At 45.1% G+C, this 22,200-nt stretch overlaps 1 protein-coding gene across 2 annotated transcripts in view; it reads right to left on the reverse strand.

Annotated features, from left to right (window-relative positions):
• The window catches only part of LOC139765054 (myophilin-like), a 113,539-nt gene that overhangs the window by 55,000 nt on the left and 36,339 nt on the right, over window positions 1-22,200 (reverse strand). For both annotated transcript variants that reach the window (XM_071692139.1, XM_071692138.1), the window contains exons 3-4: window positions 6,434-6,500; window positions 608-712 (exon numbers count right to left, since the gene is read on the reverse strand). In XM_071692139.1, the coding sequence (XP_071548240.1) occupies window positions 608-712; window positions 6,434-6,500 (172 nt within the window). The remainder of the gene's footprint in view (window positions 1-607; window positions 713-6,433; window positions 6,501-22,200) is intronic.

The following is a 22,200-nucleotide window of genomic DNA, read 5'->3' on the forward strand; positions in this document are numbered from 1 at the left end:
AAAAGCCATTTGCCATGATACACAAGGTTCACACAGACAATCTGCTTCTAAAATAAATCCTGGCTAGGTTCACTCAGGATTCATGATGAGTCTTGTTTATCACTCATGTAAACCTTTGGTGAGTCAGTTGGCTCGGTCATCAGCTTAACCGGAGGACCACGAACCCGTAACTATGATGAAGTTTTAAGCCACGCAGTTTCGACCACCTCACGACACTATTCACAAATATTTATCTAACTAGAAGCACTATCACTCAACCACTGACTTTAGATTCGTGCGCCCTGGATCCACTACTAACCAAACAGAGCCATATCCAGCACTCCCTGCCGACCAGAGGCCCACCTAGCACCCCACGTCCCAGTCCTTACTCATCAGAGGCTCACCTGTTGACCCATGTCCCAGACCCCACCCATCAGAGGCCCACCTAAAAACCCAAATTCTAGTGCCCACCCATCAGAGACCCACCTAGTGACCAAGTCCCATCCCCACCCACCAGATGCCCACCAGCGACCCAAGTCCCATTTCCAATCCACCAGAGGCCCACCTCATCATAGCATCAGAGCAATAACAAGACCAAGGAGAAGACGTGGGGTCCGGAGGTACTCACCATGTAGAGGTTCCTGTTCTCGTAGAGGTCATTTACTTGGAAAAGGTCTTGACTCTTAAGGCCATAAGCTTCACAACCCTTGAGGAACATCTCGAGGTTCTCCCTCTGCAAGATAAGAGATAAGGATCATGATAAAAGTGTAATCACAATATAATTCTAACGACCTACTAAAACTGATAGCTCCACGTGAGAAAAAAAAATAGTTACAAAGCCAATTATATCTCACATACTGTAGGCCAGTCTTACTGTAGGCCAGTCTACGTTCATAATTCCACAATACAGTGTGTGGCGTGTCATTGTTTGTCTGTCTTTCTATGTATCTCTTTGTTTGTCTGTCCTAAACTTCCAGACGGTTTTTGGCTGGTCTTGTTCAGACTTCTAACGTCGTATCGGAGGCTCCCAAAGGGCGAGTTGCTTTACGATCTGTCCTCAACTCCTGCGGTCGATAGGGTCAGTATTCCCAAGTATTATCCAGGGAAAAGATCCCCTTATGTACGTACATGAGGCACAATTGTCTGCCGTTAACTACGATCATTACACAAGGTGTGCCAGTGTCACGTCCCGACCTACACTAGGTTATGTGACAACTTCAGTCATGCCAGAGGTGAGGCAATCTTGATCAACCTACGAGCAACGGATCAGCTTTATCTTTACTGATGATGATCAAGAAATTTTAGAGATATAACGAAACATTCATCCACAGTACAATATATTCAGACAACAGAACTATCCACACACGTTTAACCGTAATATTCTCATATCACCAACGCAATTAACTTTTTCCACCTCTTCTGCAAGGGAACGAGGAGCACCTGACCCCCACTTCCCCGACCCTCCCTATGTGACCTGCACCTGACCAGTAAAGTCTTCTTCAATATAGGCAAGTCTGGGCACCAGGGTCTTGCCCTGCACTGACTTGTACACTGACCATGTGGAACTGATATTCTCAAGACCTCGTTTGCCTTGTTAAATATAATTGCTCAAAACCATCTGCTTCTGTTACTGAGCCATGAATCACTATGAGACGGTTCTTATAGAAGTGACTATTGGAAGACAAGCAGCTCCAGATTGGTGTTTTTTTTTTTTTTGAGTAAATAAATGAACAAATAAATGACGGTTCATTGGATGCAGGCAACCATTTGGCTGAAAATACACAGCTGAGGTATTACACATGTTCCCACAGTGGGAGGCCATGATAGTTGCTAGTTAACTTATCATACAAGAGTGTAAGCTAAGGTGAACTGGATATTTCCTCATTTTGGATAAGCATATGTGTGTGAGGTACATATAGGTGACCAGGATGGCACATATACAGGGATGTTTACAGAGTAAATATTATGTCTCATACCTGTTTTTTTTTTTTTGTCGGGGGTGGGGGGGATGGTAGCAAGGTACCCACATGTGTTGCTGTAGTAGTAAGGTACCCACATGTGCAGGTGTGGTAGTAAGGTACCCACATGTGCAGGTGTGGTAGTAAGGTACACACAAGTGCAGGTGTGGTAGCAAGGTAGCCAGATGTGCAGGTGTGGTAGTAAGGTACCCACATGTGCAGGTGTGGTAGTAAGGTACACACAAGTGCAGGTGTGGTAGCAAGGTAGCCAGATGTGCAGGTGTGGTAGCAAGGTAGCCAGATGTGCAGGCGTGGTAGTAAGGTAGCCACATGTGCAGGTGTGGTAGTAAGGTACACACAAGTGCAGGTGTGGTAGCAAGGTAGCCAGATGTGCAGGTGTGGTAGCAAGGTAGCCAGATGTGCAGGCGTGGTAGTAAGGTAGCCAGATGTGCAGGTGTGGTAGTAAGGAAGACATGTGTGGAAACATTCGTCATAATGAGCAGGAGTGTAAGAGGCAAGACCATCTGTCTGTACAGGACCCGTGTCTTAATGCTGGAGCATTTGTTCGACTCCCATTAATGATTGGAGACCAAAGCTGCATCTTTCAGTCTTTTGATCTGTTAGGTTGTTGGAGGATGCAGCCTTATGCAACCTCTGTAGCCGCTCTGATCAGCTACACTTTACTGACATATATCCAGTGTGTTCTTGAATTCTTCCAGCGGTAAGTCTACAGCGTTTCTAATATCAGCACAACGTCAGGCTGGAATATCTTTCACTCTAAGGCAGTTCCTCTAGTGGGAGGGAATATGTAGATGGATCTGATGGCGTTGTGATGTAACAGGTGGAGGAGGGAAGAGTGGAGTGGTGTGGTAGTTCAGGAGGAGCATCGTGCTGGTGCACTACTGAGGAATCTGGTTACATATTCACGGTGAGTGAGGGCAAGACGCGTGGCGCTGAACACCAAAGTAAGGAGGTACTGGTGGTGGGCCCTGAGGAACACCAGGATAACTGGCTTCTCCTCCTTACTCGAAACCAGTTTATTATTCATACTAGAAAGTTGGTGTGACCGAGTCTACCTGTTGTGTACGCTACAGAGGTCGACCACCACCTGTTCACTGTCACCTCTGCCTCACCACACCTGTTCACTGTAAACTCCTGTCTCACCACATATGATCATTGTCATTCCTCACCACACCAGTTCACTGTCCACCCTCACCATCCACACCTGTTAACTGTCGCCCATACCCCACCATACCTGTCTACGGTCTCACCTGCCTGCCCCCACTACATCTGTTCACTTTCACACCTGGATTCCCCATTCTAGCATTCATCACATCTGTTCACTTTCATACCTGCACTCCACATGGTCCACACCTGTTAACCCACAAGTGATCTCTGTGCTGTAGCCCCTGCCACATCAGGTCACTGTCCACTTTATATCAACTGTTTGGTTACTTTTTCTTGTGACCTTCATGTCGGCAGCATCACCTCGTCTGACATCTTTAAGTCTTCGCCTTCTGGAGACGTCATGAAGTGTCCGCTCTTAAATTTCAAGAGAGAGGGAAATGGAAAGGAAAGGATGAGGAAAGGGGGAGAGGAAGAGAACGATTGTTACAAGAATGGGGAGGGAGAGTGAGTGGAGAAGGACGTTAGATTAATGGGCCACCACCACCACACCATTACCCAACCAGGTAATATTGCAGAGCCAGCCAGTGGTACACTGATGGGTTCCTCACCGAAATATTTGCTCTTGGCTAGACAGCTTCTTCCTCTAGCAGTCTATTCCTTCCACAACTGACCCATTCCTTCCATTATCAACCCATTTCTCCCACTCTCAACCCAATTCTTGATCGTCACTTAGTCACAGCTGGCACTGTGTGTCATGTCTCTAACATCCACACCTGGGTCGAGCATGGCATCTGAGGCATTGTGACACCACCTTCCCTCACACTCATTCCCTTGGATGTCTTCATCATCATCTAACAGCACGAAGGTCCTCCTCCAGCAACTCCTCCGTTACTTCTAATAACTGGCCTGAACAAGTGGATCAACAATGGACTCTCGACCACAAGATCCACATCTTGCAAGATATTCACTCGTTAAGATTCCCTCATACATGATATTCCTGAGGTAAGACCTCCCACACACTGAATATCCACCTGATGAGACCCTCCCACACACTGAATATCCACATGATGAGACCCTCCCACACACTGGATATTCATGAGATAAGACCCTCCCACACACTGGATATTCACGAGATAAGACCCTCCCACACACTGGATATTCACGAGATAAGTCCCTCCCACACACTGGATATTCACGAGATAAGACCCTCCCACACACTGGATATTCACGAGATAAGACCCTCCCACACACTGGATATTCACGAGATAAGACCCTCCCACAGACACATCAAGCTCTCACATGATAAGCTCCCAACGCACTTTAGATCATCACTGGATAAGACCCCCGACATACTCCAGACACATACTTGGTATGATCCCCGACATACTTCAGATACATACTTGATACGATCCCGACACTTCAAATACTCACACACACTTGGGAGCGAAACACTTGCCCAGAATGTCTGTCTGTCTGCAAACGTTGCCTTTACCAGGGAAAACCAACCATATTAACGTACAAAAAACATTGTTAACAAACCTTAACGCAGAAAAAGACGATGCATATGAGAGAGAGAGAGAGAGAGAGAGAGAGAGAGAGAGAGAGAGAGAGAGAGAGAGAGAGAGAGAGAGAGAGAGAGAGAGTCTTCCTTCCTAGAAGGCAGTGTTGGCTCCCCATGGCGAGTCGAGCAAGGCCTGACGTATGTAACACTAGTGTTCTCTACATTTCCTGAGGGATGTAGTGGTTCCAGTGTGCCTCAGGAGTGACGTTACAGTAAGCCCTGTACACGACGTATTCGAATCCCTTGATCTGTGATAGGAATTGCTGTACACAATATTCCCCTGCAATACATCATTTCAGAAGCTAATGTAAATGTCTGTGAATACGTATGCTTAAAAAATGAAAGGCTGTGGACTATACAAACGTTCATGTAAGAGGAGGTTCGAAGCCATGTTCTCCGCCAGTGTTGTTATACAAGACAACGGTCACAGATCTTAAAACCCTCAAGGAACCATTACTTCCAACAGACTCACAATTGGGCTGAACATCTGACACGACTAGAAAGGCACAGACTGCATCAGAGGATGTGTCCTCCCTCGTAAAAGAAGTACTTCCTCAAGTTGAGTCAGACGTGAGTTTCTTCCTCATGTCTGGGGGTGAGCGGCACCTCAACTAACATTAGTATCAATCTATCATAAATTGGTATAACAGTGAAATAGGTCTTACTCACTCTCTGCCTTTCAGCGTCTGTATGTCTTACTTTCTCTCACTCTTTCTCGCTCTATCTACCTTTCTGATTGTCTGTCTATCAATTGTGTTTCTTCTTTCACTAAACTTGTTATAAGAAAGAGGCGTCTTAGAGGAAAATTGATACTATGTTTCAAAACACTTAAAGGATTTAACAACGTCGATGGTGAAAATTTCTTTAATGAGCACAAGTGCTACCGACCAGAGAAAACTGATTAAAACTTAGAATCCACAGAATTAATCAGGACTGTACTAAATATTTCTTTACTAGCGACATTAAAGATGTGTGGTGTAAGCTCCCACAACCTGTTCGGAGCAACACTCTTAAAATCTTCAAAACTAGGTTTGATCATCACTTGTCACTCTCCGGTACTGAATAATTCATTTAGCCAACCATCATAACGGAGTGGTATATTATGCTATCTTCTCAACCGCCCATCTGTCCCTGGTTAGGCTGCGGTAATTTATATTGTGTCACCTGCTTTAATGGAGCGAGAAAGAATTACTGTAACATTCTTCCACATCAGGAGTATTATAGACATGGTAAGTCAAGAGGCTGGAGTTCCAGTTTATCCTTATTATTGTGTTTATAACAAGAGGTGAGGAATGAATGTCGTTGGTGATGGCATGCATGACATATTCATGTTCATTTTATCTTATGACTTCTGTATAAAACTTTCCTTCAGACTTAGTAATCCTGCAAGGTATCTTTCCTTACCTGTTTGTCGTCTGGCGTGTTGTCGGAGGGAATGGAGGGTGGGGAGGGAGCCTTTACTTTGCTATTCTTTTATTCTACTACTTTTAAGGGCAGAGTATTTTGTTTAGTGTTAAGGCCAGACCAACTCGCTTCAAACCTTGGGTTTGTGTGGTCAATGTATCTACGTAAATCAATCTCTCTCTCTCTCTCTCTCTCTCTCTCTCTCTCTCTCTCTCTCTCTCTCTCTCTCTCTCTCTCTCTCTCAGACAGTAGCCTACTGGCCTTCTCCTCTTCCGTTCCCTCTCCCACTCTCTCCCTTCTTCCTTTCCTCCACCTTCTCCTCCCACCGTAAGATGGATCCCTTCAGATTAGGTAAGCCTCCTTCCCCCTGGTGGGGGGGCAGTAGGGGGCGTTTAACACTCACCTCTTTGAACGGTGCCTTCATTGTGTTGATCCTTTTGACAGCACCAGGCAAGAGGTGATTCAGCAACCTGAGGAAGGAAAGGAAAATTAACAGCGCGAGATCAACACAGACCCAGGCAATACAAGACGACCACAAAGAATGTTCCTCCTGCATGTAGAAATATCTAGCTAAAGAATTATAGCTTAACTTACATTAAAACGGAACCGTCTATTGTGTGAGCAAATGTAGGTTCATCATTGGAATAAGGTTTCATTCCTGGGAGCTCTTTATTTTCATTTGTTTTGATGATGATCATGATGTGTGGACATTACTGGAGGCCAACCTTATGTGTGGAGAGTGAGTCAAGTTACCCGGACCATAAAGTGTGAAGTTTACCTTTAGTTTAGTACCTCAGGACTGGTAAGTGTCTGGGATGATGGCAGTACATAGGAGACTTGAGTTATACACATACAAGGTACACTATCTGGTAAGATAACGACACAAAAACCATGAATTACATATGCATGAGAAACACCGTCTGCGATGATGAACGTACATCTGAGGTTTGAATCCCACGTGCAGTAAGTACACCTGGTATGTTAAGATAATATAAGAGCTTTGAATCATGCATATACAGGATACACTTTCTAATATGTTAGGAACACACAGATGACTTGAATCATACGTATATAAGATACACTTTCTGGAATGATCAGATCATATGAGGGACTTTAAATGTTACATATACAAGGTACACCTGGTATGATAACATACAGGAGCACCGAATCATACATACATACATATACAAAGTATAAACAAAGTATACATTCTAGGATGATAACATTCTAGTAGCATAGAAGAGTCTTGCAGTTTACAAGAACACTGAAAATAATGACAGAAGTTAATGCTACAAAGTAACTTCATTATTCCCTACAGGAGACGGTATCAGTACTTCTAATAACTTTGATAATTTCTCGGAAATTTTCATGAACGAGATGGTTGAGACGGCTGAACTGTACATAAGAAGTGAGCCAAGGATCCGAACCATAAGCTACAGAAGCTATCAGTTCATCTTTATTACCGTTCCGGATGTTCCAGCGATAGTATCAACAACCACAATCTATAATGATTTGTTCCACACCACATTTAAATCATCTTCTACTTGGTTATAAATAATACTTGGGCGGATAATTTGTTTCTTCTTCTTAAATCCCGTTCAGTAATGAGAAAATTCATGAATTAGATTCTATTTTGAAAACCCAGAAACATCTCAAAGCAAAAAGCAATATACAAAACCTCGAATGCTGTAGCTTGTAGCATTTGTACATGGGAGTACATGGGGACGTCAGATAACTTGGGAGTATATGGGAGTGTTAGAGATAACACATGACCCGAACGTCTTTGACGAGTTTATCTGCTAAAGGACCGTAGTTGAAGCCTATGATTCTAGTGTATATAGATGGAGATTCTAGTGTATATAGATGGAGATAGTATAGCACCAGAAGACTCATCCCCACCCACCATTCCACCCAGCTTACACATGAACACAAGACAGTACAGCCCATTGTTCCATCCTAGCCCTAGCCGTTCACAAGATGGAATCCACTTCTTGTACCAGACAATAGCGATTGGAGCCAAATCTCATCCGCCACGTGAAAATTGTTTACCTTCCCTTGCCTCCATCCCCCACACCTCCTTCCAAGCCGGATCTGTGACGTGCAGGTTGAGGAGGTCACGTCAGGTGAAGACCCCACTGGACCACACTACGACCGGCCAACACGTTCTGCTATAGCGGATCTGACGACCAGGATGCACTCAGGCAGGAGCTCTGCTGGTCAGGTAGGAGCTCTGCTGGTCAGGCAGGAGCTCTGCTGGTCAGGTAGGAGCTCTGCTGGTCAGGTAGGAGCTCTGCTGGTCAGGCAGGAGCTCTGCTGGTCAGGCAGGAGCTCTGCTGGTCAGGCAGGAGCTCTGCTGGTCAGGCAGGAGCTCTGCTGGTCAGGCAGGAGCTCTGCTGGTCAGGCAGGAGCTCTGCTGGGCAGGCAGGAGCTCTGCTGGTCAGGCAGGAGCTCTGCTGGTCAGGCAGGAGCTCTGCTGGTCAGGCAGGAGCTCTGCTGGGCAGGCAGGAGCTCTGCTGGTCAGGCAGGAGCTCTGCTGGTCAGGCAGGTCCAACACTTTATCATTCTCATGGATCACACGGCTTCCCCAGGACATACAATGTTTTCACTTTAAGAATTTGATGGCATATAAGTCCGTATTATGGTCATCTTGCCAGGGGAATACTTTATAGAGAAATAAGCCATAAAACTGTCCTTAAACACACACACACACACACACACACACACACACACACACACACACACACACACACACGCGCGCGCGCACCAGTGTCTTGTACAAGCATACAAACAGAATTTCTACACTTATAGTTGACCTTAATCAGTCAAGACGAGCTCTTGAAGTCATCTCGTAAAAAATCTCTCTCTCTCTCTCTCTCTCTCTCTCTCTCTCTCTCTCTCTCTCTCTCTCTCTCTCTCTCTCTCTCTCTCTCTCTCTAACAACCAGGAGAATATGTTCTCTGTTGATTTCTCACCACGTCTGGGGTAATACCAGAAATAAAAAGTAATAACAAATACAACCCCTCCGTCACTTGACTAAAATCTGTCATGTATTGATCCTCACCAAACTCTAACCCAGTTCACTCATCAGCTTACACCAGACACATCCCAGGTTCACAACCTAAAGTACAAATTCTTCATATTTTCCAGTTAAATCCTACAAATATTGGGTAAACTGCATGTGTATATGTACACCCGAGAGAAAAACCAAAAACATTTTCTGTAAACCGCAGGTGTACCATAAAGATAATAAAGTCCACGAAGATCAAGTAAAATGCAAGAGCTAACTTAAAAATCTTAAATTATAATTAACATATTTACATACAGCTTGTTGTAAACACTTGACCGTTACCTGATGTTGGGAAATACTACGATAACTCTTGAGTCGTGTGTGGTATATGCATACATCGACACCGTACACGTTTCAGCAACTTTACCAGTACGGTACGACCATTGTGCACGACAGTACGACCATTGTGCACGACAGTACGACCACTGTGCACGACAGTACGACCACTGTGCACGACAGTACGACCATTCTGTACGACAGTGCAACCCTTGAGGACAGCGGTACGACCCTTGGGTATGATGGCCCGGCCACTGACTTGACCGAGAAGGGTCAGGTCATGGGCCATAGCCTATCATACCCAAGGGTCGTGCTGTCGTCCTCAAGGGTCATACCGTCGTGCTCAAGAAGAGGTTAAAGCCATTGTTGGCGTGGGGTGACGTAACAGCCAGTGTCCGGGATCAGGACTTTAAGTAACTGGCCACTTGTTCAGGTTATAGACACGTGATGATCATAGTGTGTTAGCAGAAGATTTTGTTTCTCTATATGTTAGATATATAGATTAATCTATATCATCGATGTTAACGAGACGGGAAGTGGCAGAGTCTCAAGAGAAACTAGAACATTTAGTCCACCAGACTGACAGATATGTAGAGTTTTAGTACATACTTTCATGACATGTATCTGTTCATGATGATGGTGCATAGTGCAATACGTTTATCAAATAATCAATATATATATATATATATATATATATATATATATATATATATATATATATATATATAAAAAGATTTTGTGTGATCGGGGCCTGAACATGCAGGAGGGTGAAAGGAGGGCAAGGAACAGAGTGAATTGGAGCGATGTGGTATACCGGGGCTGACGTGCTGTCAGTGGATTGAATCAGGGCATGTGAAGCGTCTGGGGTAAACCATGGAAAGCTGTGTAGGTATGTATATTTGCGTGTGTGGACGTATGTATATACATGTGTATGGGGGGGGGGGGGGGGACGGGGCCATTTCTTTCGTCTGTTTCCTTGCGCTACCTCGCAAACGCGGGAGACAGCGACAAAGTATAAAAAAAAAATATATATATATATACATATATATATATATATATATATATATATATATATATATATATAAATATATATATATATATATATATATATATATATATATATATGAGTATGACATACTACATAAATAACCATAAACTCACATTTTCAAGGAAGAAAACATGAAGACGACATCTCACACTACACAGTTCATGGCATATGTAACAAGACAACAATTCTAGCTCAGTGTCATGTGCCACATGAAGGCAACTGTGTTAACATCATCGATCGCACGTCATCTTGCACCGTCGGGTGATGACTGTATGAGTAAGCGTGATGGTTGTATCTACTGCCACCGGTGACGTAAACTCCCTTGACAATGAGAGGTTACGACACTCCCACCCTCCCTCCCTGTGTTCCCAGCCTCATCACAAGCCGTTACCAGCGTTACAGGTCGTTAACTACGTCCAACATATGCGTTATCATACCTCCACCTCACTGAGGGACAGTAATTTCAGTATTAACAGTTATAGTCATCGCTGTAATGTATACATCCTTCTTGTATGAACGTGATTATATCAGGTGCACGTTACATTGTGCCACACGTTATATGTAACACTAATGTTAAGTAACTGTGGCACGAGAGCGGCCACTTTCTTACATAACCGAAGGTGTGTTTAATGATAGGCTTCTGCTGGCGTTACCAAGTGTCGGTCAGTATCCTAAACATCATCTTATAAACGTCTGTACTGATCAGGGGCATCACAAAACCAATGTGGTGACCCCACTACCCTCTCTGGGGTATAACCTGGCCTGAGCCACAACCCCAGACATCATGGTGACCACTACCCCTCTCTGGGGTATATCCTGGCCTGAGCCACAACCCCAGACATCATGGTACAGGAGAGGACGACCCTTCCTCCCTCACCCCCCGTCATTACCATTGTTAGTCTGGGCTTCTCCTATCCCCTCCCCGGCGCCCCCCCCCCCCCAGTCTGGGCTTCCTCCCCCCCCCCCACCCCGCCGCCTCCCCAGTCTGGGCTTCCTCTTCCCTCCGCCCCTCCCCAATTTTGGCTTCCTTCCTGCGCGCCTCACCAGCCCTGGCCCTCTCCATGCGCACCTCCTAACCTTGGTTGCCTTCCTACACACCTTACCCAGCCTTAGCTGCCCCCACCCCTGCTCACCTCCCCCAGCCTTGGCCGTCCCCTGCTCACCTCCCCCAGCCTTGGCCGCCCCCTGCTCACCTCCCCCAGCCTTGGCCGTCCCCTGCTCACCTCCCCCAGCCTTGGCCGTCCCCTGCTCACCTCCCTCAGCGTTGGCCGTCCCCTGCACACCTCCCCCAGCCTTGGCCGTCCCCTGCTCACCTCCCCCAGCCTTGGCCGTCCCCTGCTCACCTCCCCCAGCCTTGGCCGCGTCTCACAGTTCCCGCAGGAGGACAATGGTGGCTCTGTGTGGCCGCTTCCCGCGCCCCTACACAGCCCAGACGGCCGACACAAGGCCGTCAGTGCCCAGGGATCCCTGACCTCATCTTCTAACCTCTCCAACCATCCCTGAACTTTGACCTCCGTTGGTAACTACACAGCTTCCAACCTCACATTCCCCTCCCCCAACTCATCACCATCACTTTTTCTTCTCTTTCTAAACTCGACACTGTAAGAAAAAGTCTACTTACTTACTTAGAATACCTAATACCAAGCATTTAAGTACGCCTCGTGACCTGGAACTATACTGTAAGTGTCAGTGTAAGTAACACTTACAGTTCGAGCCCCTACTTATATCAGACCTCACCAAGGCACGTAACAGACCGTACAGACGTACACCATGCACAAACGTACATAATTCATGCGAAAACAGGTTATCTGGGATTATGGTGGCTTTGTGAAGAGCCTAACTTGATCACTACCTTCTGTTACTGTGTTCACTGTTGCTTGCTTAGTTAATTAGAGAGAGAGAGAGAGAGAGAGAGAGAGAGAGAGAGAGAGAGAGAGAGAGAGAGAGAGAGAGAGAGAGAGAGAGAGATAACAGGTTCACACCAGCAAGGGTCGAGGTGTTACAGCGTCAGGAACAAGCGAATGGTTCATCAGGCCAGCCCCACCAGATCAGTCGCCCTTCATGACCCCTTTATACGCCTCAGTGCAGTCAGGCACACCCTGGCTGAGCTGTCTGGCTGAGTATCCAGTCTGGTCGAGTCCTTGTCCCCAGTTTGGTCCAGTGCTCCCCCCACAGTCTGGTCCAGTGCTCCCCACAGTCTGGTCCAGTGCTCCCCACAGTCTGGTCCAGTGCTCGCCCATAGTATGGTCGAGTGCTCATCCATAGTCTGGTCGAGCGGTCGTCCACTCAGGTCGTGTTCACCCACGACACACTTTAAAAAATCTTACTTTCACATCACAAGCAGATCCTTCCAGTGCTTTAGCCTTCGTGTTGTGACCAAAGTATCTGTAGATAGTCCTTTACTGCATACATGGTAAACATCTCGATAATTCCTGAACATATAAATTCTAACTATAGTAACATAGTCTCACACTCCATATTAGTGAAATATAACACTATATACTGACATTCTTCCGTGCCCATCACAGTCGAGGTTACCTCGGGGAGGGAGAGAGAGAGAGAGAGAGAGAGAGAGAGAGAGAGAGAGAGAGAGAGAGAGAGAGAGAGAGAGAGAGAGAGAGAGAGAGAGTCTTCTGACGACGAGAACATGAGAGAAAATGTCTGCATGATGATCACTTGTATGTGTACGGCTGTTACGACGGACACGACCAGCCTCCCTGACCTGATGGGCGGCGTCATGTTGACCATCAAATGACGCAGCCACGGAGGTCACTTGTGTTGCGAGTTGTGTGTCACCAGGAGTCGGGAGAAAATATAAAGTTCACTAAGGGGTCCCTGAGGTCACCACTAGAGGTTATCATGAACCAGTAAAGGTCATTCCGAGGCACGAGAAGACAAGCAGGGACCACTGGGACCACACAAGGTCACAGGAGACCAAGGGCAAGAAAGAATACTATTGGTTAACAAACGTCATGAGAGGTTATCAAAGGCCAACAAGTGGAGCTAGGTCACTACCAGGTTTCATCAAAGGTTAGCAGAGGTCAAGCTGGATTTCCTAAAGGAATAATCAAGGTCGTCTGCAGTAGTCAAATGACATCATAAAAGAGAGAGAGAGAGGTAATTAGAAAGTGCTGAGGGTCATATGCAATCTACAGGGATGATCAGGAGCTGGTATACAACTACCTAACTCAGTCCATAAGGTCGTTTTTCAATCATGAGCGTGGGTGGTCAGCACAGTGTCCTCTCCTCGCATCCATTTTGTTGTACAAGTCCAAAAGCAGGTCAGTTGCAGCCACTCGGTCCTCTAGTGTCATTAGGGGTCAGTGAAGTGTGACACGAGGTCATCATATCAAAAGAGGTCCCCAAATGTTAAATGGAGTCACAGTGGGTCACACTGTGATAAACTGAACTACAAGGGTCAGCAAATATAGGTCACAAGGGGTCACTGACGTCATGTGGGGTCACTACGGGAATATGAGAGGTCACAGGACACTGAATGTAAACAACTAGTAGGGTCACCAGAGGTCATCACGGAGTAATCCTGGTGAGGACGTGTTACGTGATGCTTGCGTCAGCCTGGCGGAGGGTAGCAGCGTGACGCAACACCTTACCCTACGTCACGTCCCCGGAAGTTTCCTGAGGGTGGGCGTGGCCATGAGAGTGGGCGTGGCCGTGACGCCTGTAGCCTGACACCCTGGGCCACAGGAACCTCTCCTCCCCACCACCACCCTGGCCTCCTCCCTCCCCCCTGGGCTCGTGGCAGTGATCATCCCTCAGTAAAAACCTGGACGGTGTAGGGCGGCGTCTCACGCGACATGCACCCAACCCTCACGATCCCTGCAGCAAAATATCGAGCAACTGTGTCGTCCATCACCGCTGATGAGGCTCGTTACTGAACCACCAGTCATGACCCTCCGGAGGAACCCGGGCCACTAACGTGCACGGAAGAAACAATCAGGAGCAATAAGGAGGAAACTGAGTTACAGAAATAAGAAATACGAGTTCATTCACGAACGGATTACCTTGTGGCTGACGGGTCTGCCGTGTGTGTGTGTGTGTGTGTGTGTGTGTGTGTGTGTGTGTGTGTGTGTGTGTGTGTGTCTGTGTGTGTGATTACCTATGTGTACGCACTGTGCCGAGGAGTAAGTTCTACACTGAGGACACAGCTGCAGCCGTTCATCTGAAACACTACTTAACACATGAACAGAACATGACTGAAAATAAATCTTGAGCAGCTGCATGTGTCATGGTGGCTCCTTGACCCAGTTACCCCGTTAAGGAGGCGTTAAGTTTAGGAAGACTGTTTGTACAGGTGTTTGTCCAGCACATTGTACAGTTTCTCCTGTACACCAACAACTTTCCTTAAGTGTTTGTCTTCCACACTCGAGGAACACAAAAAAAATAGTTAAAACTACTTCATCAATCTCTCTCTCTCTCTCTCTCTCTCTCTCTCTATATATATATATATATATATATATATATATATATATATATATATATATATATAATATATATATATATATATATATATATATATATATATATATATATATATATATATATATATATATTGCAGTAGGTCACAGCAGTGATGTGTGTGATCCAGTATTTGCTGATAACCACGAGGAAAAGTGAAACATGATAAGTTCCAAGTGCACTTTCGTGTGATTACATCATCATAGGATATATAATGTATGTAATCATACGAAAGTGCACTTGGGACTTATCATGTTTCATTTTTCCTCGTGTTGATTAATATATATATGTATATATATATATATATATATATATATATATATATATATATATATATATATATATATATATATATATATATATCTTTTTTTCTTTCATACTATTCGCCATTTCCCGCATTAGCGAGGTAGCGTTAAGAACAGAGGACTGGGACTTAGAGGGAATATCCTCACCTGACCCCCTTCTCTGTTCCTTCCTTTGGAAAATTAAAAAAAAAAAAAAACGAGAGGGGAGGATTTCCAGCCACCCGCTCCCTCCCCTTTTAGTCGCCTTCTACGACACGCAGGGAATACGTGGGAAGTATTCTTTCTCCCCTATCCCCAGGGATAGTATATATATATATATATATATATATATATATATATATATATATATATATATATATATATATATATATATATATATACATATATATATATATATATATATATATATATATATATATATATATATACATACATATGTATATATGTGTATATATGTGTTCAGTGTTGTAAATGGAAATGGTGAAGAGCTTGTAGATTTATGTGCTGAAAAAGGACTGATGATTGTTTATACCTGGTTTAAAAAGCGAGATATACATAAGTATACTTATGTAAGTAGGAGAGATGGCCAGAGAGCGTTATTGGATTACGTGTTAATTGACAGGCGTGCGAAAGAGAGACTTTTGGATGTTAATGTGCTGAGAGGTGCAACTGGAGGGATGTCTGATCATTATCTTGTGGAGGCTAAGGTGAAGATTTGTATGGGTTTTCAGAAAAGAAGAGTGAATGTTGGGGTGAAGAGGGTGGTGAGAGTAAGTGAGCTTGGGAAGGAGACCTGCGTGAGGAAGTACCAGGAGAGACTGAGTACAGAATGGAAAAAGGTGAGAACAATGGAAGTAAGGGGAGTGGGGGAGGAATGGGATGTATTTAGGGAATCAGTGATGGATTGCGCAAAAGATGCTTGTGGCATGAGAAGAGTGGGAGGTGGGTTGATTAGAAAGGGTAGTGAGTGGTGGGATGAAGAAGTAAGAGTATTAGTGAAAGAGAAGAGAGAGGCATTTGGACGATTTTTGCAGGGAAAAAATGCAATTGAGTGGGAGATGTATAAAAGAAAGAGACAGGAGGTCAAGAGAAAGGTGCAAGAGGTGAAAAAAAGGGCAAATGAGAGTTGGGGTGAGAGAGTATCATTAAATTTTAGGGAGAATAAAAAGATGTTCTGGAAGGAGGTAAATAAAGTGCGTAAGACAAGGGAGCAAATGGGAACTTCAGTGAAGGGCGCAAATGGGGAGGTGATAACAAGTAGTGGTGATGTGAGAAGGAGATGGAGTGAGTATTTTGAAGGTTTGTTGAATGTGTTTGATGATAGAGTGGCAGATATAGGGTGTTTTGGTCGAGGTTGTGTGCAAAGTGAGAGGGTTAGGGAAAATGATTTGGTAAACAGAGAAGAGGTAGTAAAAGCTTTGCGGAAGATGAAAGCCGGCAAGGCAGCAGGTTTGGATGGTATTGCAGTGGAATTTATTAAAAAAGGGGGTGACTGTATTGTTGACTGGTTGGTAAGGTTATTTAATGTATGTATGACTCATGGTGAGGTAAACATGGTGTATATATATATATATATATATATATATATATATATATATACGGAAATGGTGAACAGCTTGTGGAGTTGTGTGATGAAAAAGGACTGGTGACTGGAAATGACTGGTTTACAAAAAATGACGTATACGTATGTGAGTAGGAGAGATAGCCAGCGGATATTATTGGAATACATGTTAACTGAGAGGCGTGTGAAAAACTTTTGGGTGCGACTGTGCTGATAGTGGCAGCTGGTGGGATGTCACATCACTATCTTGTGGAGGTGAGGGTGAAGATTTGTTGTGGTTTTCGGGAAAGAGGAAACAATGTCGGTGAGAAGAGAGAGGTGAGAGTAAGTGAAGCATGAAGAAATAACGAGAGAGACAGAGTGTAGAATAGCAGAAGGTGAGAGTAAATGAAGCAAGGGGAGTGTGGTGAGGAATAGAAGGTATTTAGGGAAGAAGTGCTGGCATGTGCGAGAGATGTATGTGGTATGCGAAAGGTAGGAGGTGAGTATATTAAAAAGGGTAGCGAATGGTGGTACGAAGAAGTAATGTTGCTGGTGAAACAGAGAAGCGTTTGAGCGGTATTTACAGGGAAGGGGTGCAAGGGATTGGGAGATGTGTAACAGAAAGCGGTAGGAGGTCAAGAGGAAGGTGAAGGGGTTGAAAAAGAGAGCAAATGAGAGTTGGGGTGAGCAAGCAAACTTTAGGGAGCATGTTCTGGAAGAAGGTTAATGATATGAGGAAAACAAGAGAACAAATGGGAACATCGGTGAATACGGCAAAAGGGGAAGTGGTAACAGGTAGTGATAGGTGAGGATAAAATGGAGAGAGTATTTTGAAGGACTGTTGAATGTTTTGATAATAGAATGGCAGATGTAGGGTATTTTGGTCGAGCTGGTGCCCGAAGTGAGTCATAGAGAGTGGACTGGTGAAGAGAAAGAGGTGGCGAAGCCTTGCGTAAGACGAAATGTGGCAAGGCGGCTAGAGTGAATGCTAAGGATTTTCACTGTATACATGGATCATAGTGAAGTGCCTGAGGATTGGCAGAATGCATGTATGACGCCATTGTATAAAGGCAAGAAGGATAAAGGTGAGTGTTCAAAATAGAAAGGTATGAGCTTATTGAATAAACTTGGTATGTTGTATAGAAGGGTATTGATTGAGAGGGTAAAGGCATGTACAGAGCATCAGACTGGGAAGGGATGTATGGTGTATTGTTCCCAGTGCACGTCCCTCACACTCATAGTGTTAATGACCGGCTCGTCCCAGTATTATCCTCATCATACGAAATATCATTATGTTCGTTCTAATCAAGATCGCCCCAGTGGAGTCCAATGTTCTTCTCAACAGATCTCGAAAGCATCATTATCATCATCATCACATCCCATCAGCCCGCTTCCTTCCTCATTATATCAAAAATGTGTTGTCATTCTACCCATTTTCCGTGCAAGTATTGTCCGCTACCATCATCACACCAGTCACCACTCCCACCCACCCTTCCATCATCACCTGTATGAAGACCGTCATTATCACTCATTTCCCTATAATTCGTCACCATCATCAAGCGCAGCCTCCTGTCATCATCACCATCATCATCATCATCATCATCCAGCGTACGGCAACCATCCCAGCGTCACCTTCACTCGCGTGCTCGCGTTCCACTGTTGTCAAACATTACCCTGTATCCTTGTGAGCCGCGTTTTGCGGGACAAAACGCCATTAGTTTCTGAGGTTGAAGGTCTTTTCCCTTCGAAAACGAAAACGTAAAGAAAAGGGATAACTGGGGAACACTTAACTAGGATGTCTTAAGGGCTATAGTAGCAAGTATGTACACTGTTATATGATAAAGTATAAAACAGGTAAAGGACCGTATGGCATCCTTCCCCTCCGCTGCAGGGTCCTCAAGGATATCTAATTGAAGCAAAAAGATAATGGCTACAAAAAAAACTTGAAGGTCACTGCATCATAAATGGTTGGTGGATCCACCTTACTGCCTGCCTTTTCCTCCCCAGGTCGACCGAGGATGTACTCGCACACAAACCGACTGAGCACGAGATGGAAAAAATGCCGGGAGGTCAACTCCTTCCCCAGCTGACCGCTGACCAGAGGGCAGGAGAGGTGGTTCAGAATAAACATTTTGTTAATGACATATCAGGCGTGAGCCACACTGCTGCCTCCTCCACCACCACCACACCACCAGCCTCCCAACACAAGCTCGACGGGGCAACATCACAGATGCCACCAACGGAACAAGTTTAAAAGACCAACTGTACACGTCGGTGTTGACAAGGTTAAGACAATGAGTTCAGCGGGAATGGCGGCAGTCATGGGACGCCATGTGTTCCAAACAAACTTACTCCTGAGCTAGTCTATCAGTAACTCTCATTTCTGTGCATCTGTATATGGGATCGTCGCCTCAAAGGATATAATGGAGAAGCTTCCTCTTCCGTCAACCTCAACTCTGAGCTTTATGTGACGCACTCCGCCTCGCCAGGATCACTCTTGCCTCCCATCCACCGTCCTCACCACTATACTTCTCTACTTTTTTTTTGAATTCCATATGAGGGAAAATATCATATCAGGACTGTACCACAGGCTGTCCCTGACACCTGAATATTGTTGGTGTACTGTGTCAGCAATGAACCTTGTCCACCTCGCTATATATTTTCAAAGGCGATGGCACCTTACATTTGAGTACTTTGTCATCTCTCCTCCGGCCTTGATTACTGTCTGCAGACGCAGGGAACTGGCAAGTTTCCTAAAGTATTCTAGGTCTATGTTTTGGATCCATAGGGTCTTGACCTCCTGAATTAGGCGAGGCATTAATGAGGTGCTCCAAGAAGCAGCCGCCTAATCGTGCGTTCTGAGCGCCCATCGTGCCTAAAACTCTCACGTACACCCGTATCATTTTGCTTCCATCTTGAAGCACAGAAGGAAGAAATACAGCGCCCAGAAACAGACTTCTCAAAATGAGGTGGCAGTCAGGAAGTTTAGAAAGAGCATAGTTCCCTCAAGATAGCCTAAGGAACACTGAGGCGGGTTGCTGATGCTAACAGAGTTACAAACAGATGTACGATGATTTCACCCCGAAAGCGTCATTTGCTTGTACCCACAGTAAACCTTAGCCGTGTACCAGTTTTGAGAATATATGGGGGACGGAAAAGTGTTTCCTTGCGGACACTGTAAGATATCAGGTGTTGATGATACTTGAAGCACTGGATACCACCCAATACAATGGCATTACGGATATATATTATTGTATCTAAGATACCGATAGATAAGAGTACTGTTTCAGTTGACACGGTCATAGGTATTTCTCTCTCTCTCTCTCTCTCTCTCTCTCTCTCTCTCTCTCTCTCTCTCTCTCTCTCTCTCTCTCTCAAATTACCTTTTCCTCAGCATCCCACCTTGGCTATGGTCAGGACGCTTATGCCAAACATGAATTGCCTTGGCTATGTATGTTTAGAAAAATACTGATTTTAGAATAATAGAAAAAAAATAATTTCCCGCCCATCAAGATAATGACAGAAGGACGCGCTCATTTGACATTTAACACCCTTCATCCTAGCCCCCAACCCTCCTCACACACACACACACACACACACACACACACACACACACACTTTATCAGCGAATTTCAAAATGGAGTCATAAACTATATTTCCATATCACTACGGTAGGCATATCTTCTCCCTACCATCTGAAATGAGGACACCTCCACTAACCCCGACCTCCCCACCTACGCTAATGTGATAGTTTGATTTTTTTCTGTGAGCCTGGCAGAGAGCCACAGTCTTATCTGATATCATCATCTTCACACAGAGATAAGAATCTAACATTGCTTTCCCAGGGCCTGGACACGTCTCCAACCTCCTCACGTCTCACCATACCAGGAACATCTGTGTGGATATGGCTGGGTCGGTCCTCAGGTACATGGAGCAGATACCACCACTCATTCTATAAGGCTTTCCTGCACCTCCTTCATAAGACTTACTTGACGTCCACACACTCGTAGTTCCCTACTCGCAAAGGATAACAATGTTGAATGTGAATAAAGTATACGTATTGTCTCCGAGTTCATGAAGTCTCTCTCTCTCTCTCTCTCTCTCTCTCTCTCTCTCTCTCTCTCTCTCTCTCTCTCTCTCTCTCTCTCTCTCTCTCTCTCACACACACACACACACACACACGTTACGAGTGGAGCAGAGTTTTGACCATAAAGGGTCAAGTAAGTGAGAGGTTGGTTGCGTCAGAGTGGCAGTTAAGGCGGTGACCAACCCTTGCCTGGCAACACTTGAGCCAATGTAAACAACGGCCTGACCAACAACAGTCCGCCTCCAGACCCAGATTCAACAGCAAGTGCTGCTCTCAGTGTCCACGACACACATCAAGCTGTCTCATGCTATCAGCTTGTTGAAAGCACAAGTCTGTGACTGTGGACCAAGCAGTTCCATAGCTTATTTCAGATTACAACCAGAGCTTGATCAACATCTTGCAGCGTCGTCTTCTTGTTCAGGGCATCCAACCCTGAGGTACAGTGTCTTACAGTGAGTGAGTACAGGCTATGCTGTACGTCTCAATAGTCAGTGTATATAAAGTTCTGGTTATCTCTCATGTCTATCCGGCCACGATCTTACTGTGTGTAATGATGAAAGATGATGTGAAACACTCGAGTCAGGACAGCCACAAAAATATATTATATGGTACATATATATGTACAGGTGGAGATAAACACAATGAAACAGACGAACACTTGAGTGAGGCCGATGCTTTCAGCCGCACGTCTTCCTCCCACCATGATCCATTATACTGAACAAGACAACATAATCTAGGCCTACCCACGCCTAATTAGGGGTGTTTTTTCTTCCCGGTGCGAGTGTTGGCTGCCTCTGATATCCAAGATAGTGTCTCCCGGACTAATGTCTCACGTTTAATCCTGTATTATGAATCTCGTCTGTCGTGGGATGATACAGGTGATACCCCTTACACATACCAACCCGTGACGTCACTTCTGACACCCCAGGAACGATACGCATGATGTCAGGGTAGCATGAAGTGTAGCAGATGACGTCATTTCTCCCTGATGAAGGAAGCATTCCCTCCGAGGCATCGGTAAGAGGTCTGGATACCATGGGGAGGTGATGGTCGGCTGGGGCGGCTGGCTGAATGTCGGAGCATCTCCACCTGGCGTCTGGTATCACAACTCTTCCTCCTGGTACATATTCGTCTTGCACGAAATCAGAAATTACTGACATAAAGCGTTTTTTTCCAATGATGAAAACTTGCACGTCTTCATGTATATGGTTAAGGAATGTAGGAGAATCCTCACCTCACCAGCCCACACACGCGTCCTGCACCATCAGGACGTATCATCTTTCCCATGTACACTGACAGAAACGTTAGGTAACAAGAAACAAATACAGGAGCAACTTAGGCCAGCAGTACGGGGTAAATGGAGCAAAA

Source organism: Panulirus ornatus, chromosome 52, assembly GCF_036320965.1.
Source record: "Panulirus ornatus isolate Po-2019 chromosome 52, ASM3632096v1, whole genome shotgun sequence".
Lineage (NCBI taxonomy): Eukaryota > Metazoa > Arthropoda > Malacostraca > Decapoda > Palinuridae > Panulirus > Panulirus ornatus.